The 11496-nt window shown below is 34.0% G+C and overlaps 1 protein-coding gene across 1 annotated transcript; it reads left to right on the forward strand.

Moving 5' to 3' along the window:
* Positions 1 to 4368: 4368 nt before the first annotated feature.
* Positions 4369 to 11491, forward strand: LOC126777884 (facilitated trehalose transporter Tret1-like). The gene is made up of 3 exons (XM_050501170.1): positions 4369 to 4480; positions 9115 to 9250; positions 10039 to 11491. The coding sequence occupies exons 1-3, from the start codon at positions 4433 to 4435 to the stop codon at positions 11364 to 11366; spliced, it is 1512 nt and encodes a 503-aa protein (XP_050357127.1). The 5' UTR covers positions 4369 to 4432; the 3' UTR covers positions 11367 to 11491.
* Positions 11492 to 11496: the final 5 nt, after the last annotated feature.

An 11496-nucleotide genomic window follows, 5' to 3' on the forward strand; every position in this document is an offset into this window, starting at 1 on the left:
TTATTATATTTAATTTAATTAAAGTTATTACATTAGCCATCTAGCGTAAAGTAAGCAATAAAGAATACAATTTCATATTCTACTAGTTAGTATTAGCCACTTGACAAAAGATGGCGCTTGTGCGTAAATTCTTATTATAGTTATATCGTCTATAGTATTTGTTGGAAATATAAGACATTATAATTTTGTTTTAGTGTTTTGCTACATCATTTAGGCTTTTTATGATCGATATTTTTTATAAACAATAGTAACAAAAATAATTTATTAAATTTTAGCATAAATAAGATTTACTAGAAGTTAGATTTAAATTAAATTTAATATACTCAAGTGTATAAATAATATTATTATAATCATAATACTTATACACTTGCGTAATTAAATAATTATGAAGGATAATCTACTTATCCTTGCTTTATTTTTTCTTGTGCCTCTCTTTTATGTGTTCTTTATCTATTTGCCTCTATATAATTTGCAGAATTATCTTTTATTATTAACTACTAGATGGCGCACTGAGGCTAAGGTGATATTTTATCGAGTCAGTAGGACTTTTTTATTAAAAAAATATCGCTTATGTTTAACAATATCAACTTTACATTTACCTACTGTTTATCTACTGATTTCTTAAATTTCAAATAAAATTTTTAACTTGACATATTAAGACAGGACATCTAGCGGTATTTGTAGGAACTAATTTCTGTAAGCATTTACTAAACGGTATAGCACCGCTACACGCTAGACCACCTGAGGGGCGTCCTCTATCTCGTGAGCTCCTGCTGTCGCCAACCATCTGCCCCGACGCGGGCATCGAGGGCGACGATTTGGAGGACTGACGATAGGACGACGACCATCACTGGATCAGACAACCACCTGGACAAGACAAGCCTCCAACAATTCAACAGCCCTTGCCGACAACAGCCGCTGGGTCATTGTGGCCCTGGCCCTTTGGGCCAAAATGAAGTAGACACGACAAATCAACTTGTCGGTGAGGAACAGCCAGGGGGAACCAACTCTCTCTACTAAATAAACTTTGCTAAGCCAGAGACAGAAGGACAGAGACCAGAAGTGATTAGGGTATCCAGATAAAGTTGGAACATTGAAGTATATCACAAGTCTACGTCGAGACTTCATGTCATGGTGACACCAAATGAGGAAGAGATCAGACACGTAGCGTCGTAAATGTGTCGGTGTGTCGGCGTGTCGGTGACCGCAACGTTACTTAAACTTTTATTTTACCTTTGTCTATCAACAAATAGAAATATAATGTTATTTTTTTTAATAACTATGAATTATTATAAAAAAACAGATAAAAAGCGCTGTGTTAGTATTAATTATTGCGGGATATAAATAAAATTTTATCGTGTTTAATAAATGAAACCTATTTAACTTGTCGTAAGTCGAAAAGAGTAAGTACTAAATTTAGTAAGTACAAAAGCGCTTATTACTTGATAAAATAACATTTAAATTTGATTTAATTTGATTAACTCAAACTTGCGACCTTTCGCTTAAGGACTATTTCATAGACTACAAAGCAGAGAAGTTTTACTTAGATAAAACTAATGCTTGTGACGTCCCCTGAATTGAGTAATACAAATTAATCTTACACTACCCGCGTACGACACTTGTCCTATATTATCATTATTTAACTTACATACTCTATCTAGATACATCATATATACCACCAAACAGCAATACGAACAATTGTTGTGTTCCGGTTTAAATAGTTCATGAGCCAGTGTAACTTCAGGCACAACGGTCACAACATCGCAGTGCCGATATCTATGGGCGGAGGGAACCGCTTACATCTAAATATTTTAAATAATAAAAAAATATCATTGTGTACACTCATTTTAGTCGCGTAAATTCTGATAACAAGCTTGTATTTGAATAAACAGTACTACTATTAACATATTAGTAACAGTTGTTACTATGCTTTATTTCTTATATGATATATAATGTACGTTTATTTTGATAAAACGATAACGATATATCGGTATGCTAAATCTCAAAGATAATAATAATACAAATTGTGACAGGTCGGTTCATGGTGATGCGGAGTAACTAAAAATTCAAGAAGTGTTTTACGATGTTTTTTATTGGTCATTTTACGACTACTATCAACCCGCATTGGAGCAGCATGGTGGAATAAGCTTCAAACCTTCTCCTCAAATAGGGAGAGGACGCCTATAGCCCAGCAGTGGGGCATTCCCAGACTGTCACGGTTACGGTACGAGAATTACATATTAGCAACGATTCGAAACGAAATACTTGAATACGTATAAAGTTGAGTATTATTTACGCCTTTTTTTTATTTCGCTGGAAAAATGCATTTACGCGTTTCCTCACATCAAGTGGGGAGAAGGGGTATGTTTTTCGATGCGCCGAAATGCTGAAAGCATTTATAATGAGTAAGGATTAAATTAATAAATAACTAGTCTTTATGTGCGTTTTAAACTTTCGTTCTTATGCTTATTTCCAGGATAAAGATTAGTACACATATCCACCTCATTAATTATTTCTATACAAACTATAACCGTGTGAAAGAGTGACAAACGAACAGACGTAAGCATTTCCTTGTTAAGATATGATAAAGCATAAATAGCTTAATACCGCAACGTCAGATGACGCTAATACTTGATGTAATACTTGTTATCAAATCTCGAATTACCGCTACCGTTGTTAATATAATCGAGTTTTACTTTTAATTTGATAATTTAAGTTGTATAATCCATGTATAAATAGGCAAAGACAAAACCGTTCAATATATTTTTTCTGATATTCAACCGATTTTAATTTTTTTCTGTTGGTAACTACGACGCGATATCATATCAAAATCATCATATAAAAAAAAATTTGATATCGTTACATAGTTGTCGTGTTATGGCTAGTGGCCATTAGAAACCATTGGTTGGAAAAAAAATTGAAACAATAAGATTCATTTATTTGTACTTTGTGCTAGGGTTTTATGCAAGCCCGTTTGGATCGGTAAACCCCAATTATTACATATTCTACCGCTAAATAGCAATACTTATTATTATGGTGTTCCGGTTTAAAGGGTGAGTGAGGTTCCTATGGATGTTGGTGCATTGGTGATGTAAGGAATAGTTAATATTTCTTATGGTGCCTATATCTATATATATACGTGATGGTACGTGGTCATGAACCACGGGGACCATCACGTGGCTAATTTGTTAATCTGTTAAATAAAAAAAAACGTATTTCACTTTTTTTTTTTATAATATGTGACGGTTAAACAATATCACGCTGTCATTAAAGTAATTAAAGATAGTCAAGAGCTCTTGTAGTAAAAACTTAACCTATTTTCTTTCATATAAGTGTTCTGTGAGTGGTCCTTATGCTATCCTCGACACGTGAAATCTTTAAAGTTATCAAGTTAGAAACCTTTTTAAAAACACGATATTTTTATTTATTAATTAAATATTTCCTTAAATTTTATTATATTACAATTCTAACTCATACTATAAAGGCGAAAGTGAGTTTCTTTGTTTGTTCGTTACGTTTTCTCGTCAACAACTCAATTTTGCATACACGTTGTCAGGAGTACAAAAAATGACATCAGCCGTGGGCGAAAATTAGTTCATTTATATGGAAAGTCACTATCTTTAAGAGACCTTCACCATTCACCAAGAGTATACGCGTGTTACATTACAAATTACTCTGTCATAAGTTTTTTTTACATATTCATTAACCTATTAAACTATTTTGGCAGGGCCGTACTCAGAGATCCATTGCACTGACATTTCTTGCAGAAGCGGTTGGAGTAAAATTATATTATTTTTGACTGGGTGGGGCCCCTCAACCGCCCCATCGGATTATGAGAGTAGGGGAATAGAGAGTATACCTGTGTTTGCCACACACTTGTGCACTATAATATGTTCTGCGCAGTTGGCTAATCTCTCTTAAGACTAGCCGCCGTGCCTGAAACCGTTCAGGATGACATCAGATATTTTACATATATATTTATACAATTTAGATATTTTACATCGAAATATACAACTAATTCAACTATATACAAATGACTTTAAAGAGTATACAGCTAATCGTTTCGGTTTCGCAAGGGTATATAAGAAGGAAAATGTTTTTTGAATACACTACTACGTTGGGGAAGGAGTAATTGTGACAAATTTCAAGTAAATCGGGCGGACAGTTTAGGAGATTTTATGATGAGTGGTATTTCGCTTTTACATATAAATATATAGATTAACTATTACGATAAATACAATTTAGCGTCCTTTGTTCTCTTGACAAACAGTTATACAAGTGTTGTTATCAGGTTTTGATTGCCGTAGGAATATCTAATCTCATTATCAATATCATTGACACATACATCATTCAACCATCGCCAAGATATGCTTGGAGCACGTATTATTTTATTTAACGCAATGTTTGCTTAATTTTTTTTTAATTTTTAATAATGAGTAAACAGGATAAAAGTGGGAGCTATCTCTATCTATTGCGGCAAGTAAGGTCGATTTTTTTTTTCTAAATTCGTAAGGATTTTGTGTTAAATGTTTAATTAATAATTGAAGTTTTTTTCTATCATATTTTGTATATAGTAAAATTATTATAACAATTTAAATCATTTGCTTGGTGGTAGGGATTTGTGCATTGGTTAGGTACCATCCAATTATCAGATATTCTGCCGCCAAACAGTAATACTTAGTATTGTTGTGATCCGGTTTGAAGGGTGAGTGAGTCAGTGTGATTACAGGCACATCCAAATTTTCAAGGTTGGTGGTGCATAGACGATGTAAGGGGCGGTTAATATTTCTTACATTTGTGTCTATGGGCGGTAGTGACCACTTACCATCAGGTGGCCCATTTGCCAGTCTGCCTGTAAATAAAAATAACCAGTAATAAATTAATATTTCCATTTCATATTAATTGTTCAAATGTTTATACAATTTGACCAATGTTAAAAACCGTTATTTTTCTTTTCATGTAATAGTGGTGCAAAGAGTTTTTACTTAATTTCAAAAACAAATGTTAGTATCGTACTCAATCCAGTTTTATTTAATTATTCATCGAGGAATATTCGTCATTTATCGGGAAGATTTTTTACCGATTATTATGAAGCTAGTTAATCTTATCCGTTTGCGTTCCGGTTTGAAGGATGATTGAGCCAGTGTAACTAAAGACACAAGGGACATAACATCTTCGTTCCCAAGGTTGGTGGCGCATTGGTGATGTAAGGAATGGTGAATACTTTATACAACACCAGTGTCTATGGGCGTTGGGGACCACTTAACATCAGGTGGCCCATTTGCCCGTCCGCCTACCTATAACATAAAAAACATGTGTAAAAATAAACAGGCAGGCATTTTAATATATCACATACAACCTTTTAGACATACCTATATCATTCGGTACCTAAACTGTTGGCTCAAAGTACCAAAATTTTTGATTAGTTCAATTTACTCAGAGAATGATGAAAACCATAACAATGCGTGAGCGAAATTGAAATTACTCGATAAATTCAATAACAAGAACAATACATTTTCAAACGAGGACTTTTCGTTACGACAAAGATTGATTGATTCGTTTATAATGTCTGAGAGCAATATTTAATTGAAATTTGATAATTTAAAAGCAAATTATATTATACTATCCATACAAAGAATTATACAGATTATAAACATAGTTCGTTTTCCAGTACATAAGACCACGCTTGTTTTTTTATTTTAGTTTGTATTTGTGACTTGTAGACTTTGAAATCCTTATAAATTTTTGTCATATAATAGTCAGTCGTATTTTGTGGTTGTGTGTATGTGGTGTGGTTGTGTGTCTATTTTATTCGCCTGCCTCGTTGGTCTAGTGGCTTGATATAAGGCCGCAGACCCGGAGGTCCTGAGTTCAATTACCAGGTCGGGCCAATGAAAAAGCTGAAGCTGCGTGCGGAATCAACTAGATTCCTATATTTATATATATTTATATTCTATAACTAACTAGTTATAGATGTGTCGCGGGCAGATTTTCCTCTTCGATACAGTTGCAAATATACAACGATATTGATTTGATAAGATTCTCTCAATCTTGACACTGACATCCTTGTCCTTATCAATTTAGAAAAAAAATATACGTTCGATATTTATGACCTTGTGTGATATGTTAACCTGTAATCTACGCATAAAAATCTATAAAAAGAATTGTCTGTGATATATATTTTTTTATTTGTTCCGGTCTTTAGGCAAGGGAATAAAATTAAAAAGATTAAAATTTTTATGCGTTTTAAATACAAACATATATACAATAGGTATATTATTTAAATAACTCACAGTGTTTACTTGCAATACTTGAGTATCCTCGAACCCGAAAAATTATAAAGTTTTCAAATCTGTTATCGTTCATATAGCGTGTTGGTCATTAATGTATCAAATGTCAGTCAGTGTATGCCTCGCGACTGCTCGCGAGCTGTCGACAGCACGATGGAATTTCATCATGTAGTTGACGGCTTGAAGCGGACGCGACTGCTCGAGCAGTCGTGTGTACGGCAGCGAATGAATGGTTATAGTTCACCGCGCGGTCGCTGCTTCAAGCAGTCTTGAAGCAGTCCGTGTACGGCTGGCCTAAGAAGAAATATGAAAGACAAATAAGATTAAAACGATAACTGTGTAGGCTTTAAAAGCTAAGATATTGAGTTGTATTGTGCATATGCGAGAGATGACTAGAGATTGAGATGAATCATAGTCCAATACAGGTTAGCGGATACACGTGTAGCAGAATGTAATATTAGACTCATATTTGTCAGATGTTTTCTCTCACCGCCAAATACGAGTAGAATTATAAACACAAATTAAGCAAATTCAGTGGTGCTTTCCTAGATTTGAACCCGCGATCATCGGTTAAGATTCACGCGTTCTAATTACTATTCACATTTTCAGAAAATAATAAGTTCAGTTATAGACAATGTACAAATATAAGCATTTAACGTGAAAACAATATGAAAAAATACAGTTTAAATATACTTAAATAACAAACAATTATACTTTTCAGTTACTAGCACGTACGACAGATAACAAAATAATTGATCGTAAATATCTTATAATCCGTGACGTATAATTCTGAATCTATACATAAAATAGTTAATACGTTTTATCTTGTTTTAATGCAGGTCTAAAATTTTTTAAGACGAGATATGTTTTTTTTATTATCTGTAAAGTTTTTATCTTTGCAATAATGAGTTATAATTTTGACTGGTATGTATGTAGGTACGTGTGTATGTTCATCTGCATCTTATCATATTTTGACAAATGTGACGTCATACAATTTTTCAATAATGCCGAGTTGGTTTCCAAATAAAAGGGCTTAATTAGCACATATCAAAAATATGTATATTTTCGCTTAATCTAATTAGTATATGCATGAAAAATTTGTTTGTTTGTTTCAATAATACGTAATCAATATACATTATAATGTTAAGAGGTACTAAGAATTCTTTAAAATCACGTTTAACAGTTATTACCATCCACCGTTGCTCCTTCTGTTACCTCGTGAGTGGTTTCCTTATAAGGCTGATAACGAGGTTCTAGGCCTAAGAGAGCCCCTTACTCTGAAAATTTTAATGATCTGAATCTTGATAACGGTTTTTTGCGTACTTTGAACACATTTTTAAGTTTTTAAATGTTGACGTGTGGAAAACAAATGTAGTGACGTTATAAGTTGCGACAATTTTAATATCATCGTGCAACGTGCACGAAGTCGTAACGTGTTTGTGTGGTAGCACTTAGTTTCTGAACGGTACATATTACACTAATACGAAGCGTTACTATTGAAACTTTGAGCTCACAATTATCTTGAGATAATATATCTTTCAATCTGGAGAACACATATGGGAATATTCAAATATTATACAAAGAATTGATAAATTAATACCAGTATTAACGTTCTTACTTATATATAAACGTTGCTTAGCGACTGTATAGATAAACTATTATTTCTCTCTTTCTGTCGTTACTGATTTGACATTCGAAAGAAGAAGACACAGCTTTGCTTAAATAATCACCCGCTAAACGTTTAAAGTATGGAGGGATAGTGCTGCGAAGTGATTGTTATTGTGACGCTTATCTTAATCATTAGCGATAGATATGTCAATTTTTAACAAGCAACAAGCGTTGTAAAAGTCGTAGGTTCGATTCTGAACCCTCGGGCAATTGTCGTCCTCACTTCTAACATTAAATACATATTAGAGGGGATAACAGTATTTCTTGGAAAATATCTAAAATGGGCATTGGAAAAAAAACTCCTATTCAATTTAAAGAAAAGCTTTTGCTGCCTATATAGCACGTAGTAGTTTAAACATCTATCTTTGCAAGTTTACTTTTAAAATTTTAATGTTTTAATTTCATATAAGGGTAACATATACTCAATAGCAAAATAATCCTCCTATGACCACTGTCGAATCGGATACACGTATGTCTGTCACAGCCTATTTTCTTCGTACCTACGAAAACACTTGGAATATAGACTTCGGTGAATAACAAACCCGAACATAGCAATATATGAGTATTAATTGTTGGCGGTAAAATATCCGATTAGACAGTAGACGAGTAGACGAGGAGACGAGGACGGCAGGCCTGAACAAAGCCCTACCACTTCCTATAAGCAAAGTTAGGATAAAACAAACGTGTTCACAAGTTTCTATAAAACGATTATAATTTCAGGACTATGGCGCATTACTAAATATTATTATCATTTACTCGTCAATTATGAATTGTTATCTTAAGATCACTTATGATAAGATTTTTATCGAGTTGTGTCAAGGCCATTTCTAAAATTTGCTGATTAATTAGAATTAAGTAATATCTATGAGTATCTAAATAAATTTAGATTAACTTACAAATAAATATGCTCTTGATATTGACTCGCAACACTGTCAAAATAAGTCGCCTAACTCCAGTGACTAATATTGGCAGTGTTGCTTTGAAATACGCTTTGAAGTACGTCATAATCACGAATACTTTGACCATTGTGAACTGATTATAAGAAGAATTGAAATTGAATTTTTTTTGAAATCGAACGTGAGACACTGCCATTTTTATACATATTCATTAAAAGTGTGTAAAGGCCCTTTTAAAAGAGTTAATTTGATATTTTCAGTGCTTCCTAACAGCGAGCGTGGCTATCAACATAATAGGGCACGGCTGTGTCATCGGTTTCTCCGCCATTCTCATCCCGAGCTTGCGCCGCCCTGAATCTCATATCCAGGTCACGACCAGTGAAGAATCATGGATAGGTAATCTATATATTATTATTTTGTGAGCAAAAGGAGTAGTTTGATGAGTCTTTGGTAGAAAAAATCAGCTTCTTCGGCTGAGAATGTTTGTCCATACAAAAGAGGAAATGCCAGGATTCTGGGCACTCGCGACTAGTTTCATTGGATTCGATGCACGAATTAATTTTTTTGTAAATATTGTAACCGAAAAACATTATATTCTGGTCATAATAGTATTTTTTGTTAGTTATACCAACAGTTTAATTGTTGATTTACTTTTATTATTATTTTACTTTTTTCATGTTGGCAATGTATTTATTTGTGTCTGATGGACAGACGGAATTAAAAAAATAGTAGGACTTTTTATGTCTTAGTTATTGTGTCCAAACATCAATTGGGTCTTGTATAATATACGATTAATCCATCGTTATTACAAGCACAAGGGATATAATATCTTAGAAACCATAGTTGGCGATGTTTCAACGGTGAAAAAAATTTACATTTCGTAAAATGCTAATCTAATGGTGAAGGTAGCCACATACCTTAGCCTTAGCCCAATTGCATGGATTCAACTTTTACTCTCGATGTAAAATAGTAATAAGCTGTGTGTGTAGGTGTGTGTGTTAAAGATTATATATAATAGCAGCTGTTGATACTTTGAATACAATAATAAGGAGACAGTGACGATCTCCATACAGTTTTACATGTAGCTTACATAATACAATAAAATTTGGTTTAATAAATCATTTATTAATGTTAACCAAAAATATTATGAAGATCTATTAATTAATTAATCTATCGCATTTCAGCATCCGTTATAGGCTTCGCGTTAATCATGGGCAACTTCATCATCACACCTCTCATGGATACCCTGGGAAGGAAACGGTCACATCTCCTCACTATACTACCTGTTTTATCCGGATGGTTTCTGCTTCTCATGGTGAACAGCGTGGCTGGTCTCATTGCAGCAAGATTTCTTCAAGGAGTATCGATGGGTATGCTCGGACCTCTAGGGTCAATAATTATTGGAGAAATGACTGACCCTAAGAATCGAGGAGCATTTCTAACCAGTGTTTCGCTTTCGTTGACAATTGGAGTAATGTTCTCACATGGTATGGGCACTTACGTTAGCTGGGAACAGAATGCTTTGATATGTTCCTTCATCACTTTTACCAGCCTTTTGCTGATAATATACAACCCTGAGTCTCCATCCTGGTTGATATCTAAGGGAAAATTTAAGGAGGGAGAGGAAGTTTTCTTTTGGCTAAGAGGAAGAGGACCGGACCAGGAATCTGAATTTGAAAATATGGTAGCTGCTCAAAGAATGCAACGCAAGTCCAGCGTTATTGACCAAGAACTGCCTTTGAGGGTTAAAACGAAGAGATTCTTCGCTTATTTAAGATCGACGTCAAGAAAACCAGAATTCTACAAACCTATAATCATCATGTTTTTATTATACACCATGTTCCAATTTGCTGGTATCAACGTCATCAGTTCTTACGCCATGGACATCATTCACGAAGTCGTTGGGCCTGACGCGAACGCAAAGTTTTTAATGGTTATGTTAGACATTGAAAGGCTTGTTTGTAATATACTAGCAGTATTCCTTATGAAAACTTTGAAGAGGAGAACTCTTTTGTTTACCAGTGGTGCAATCTGTGTGTTTTCGTATATAGGGAAAAGCTGTTACGTTTATGCAAAACATAATGACATGTTGTCGTTTGATAACCAATGGATACCAATAGCGTTAATCGGTCTGTACATGTGTTCGCTAACCGTTGGTATATCATCCATACCGTTTGCGATATCAGGAGAAATTTTCCCGTTAGAATATAGGGGATTGGGTGGCGGGATCAGCGTTTTAGCTTTATCCCTTAACTTTTTCATTGCGGTCAAGAGTTTCCCAGTTCTAAATAGCGCTGTAGGACTGCCTTTGACGTATTTGATGTACGCTGGGGTTGTTGTATGTTGCCTATCTATTATATACTTTATGATGCCGGAGACAAAGGACAGAACTCTCCAAGAGATCGAAGACAGCTTCCGAGGGTTGTCACCAAAAGATAATAAGAGTGCAGAACCTTTAAACGGTTTGAATATTGGTGAAATGCGCAGATGCAGTTCGCATATATTATATTAATCAAATAAAGACTGATGGAGTGCAGTGATTAGAGACTTTACTGTACAATAAAGATTAATTTATGTTATCGTGCGTTTATTTACCGTAGTAAATATTAATCTCAGCATAATTTATGGTATTTAAATAAAAA

This window comes from Nymphalis io, chromosome 24, assembly GCF_905147045.1.
Source record: "Nymphalis io chromosome 24, ilAglIoxx1.1, whole genome shotgun sequence".
In the NCBI taxonomy this organism is placed as follows: Eukaryota; Metazoa; Arthropoda; class Insecta; order Lepidoptera; family Nymphalidae; genus Nymphalis; species Nymphalis io.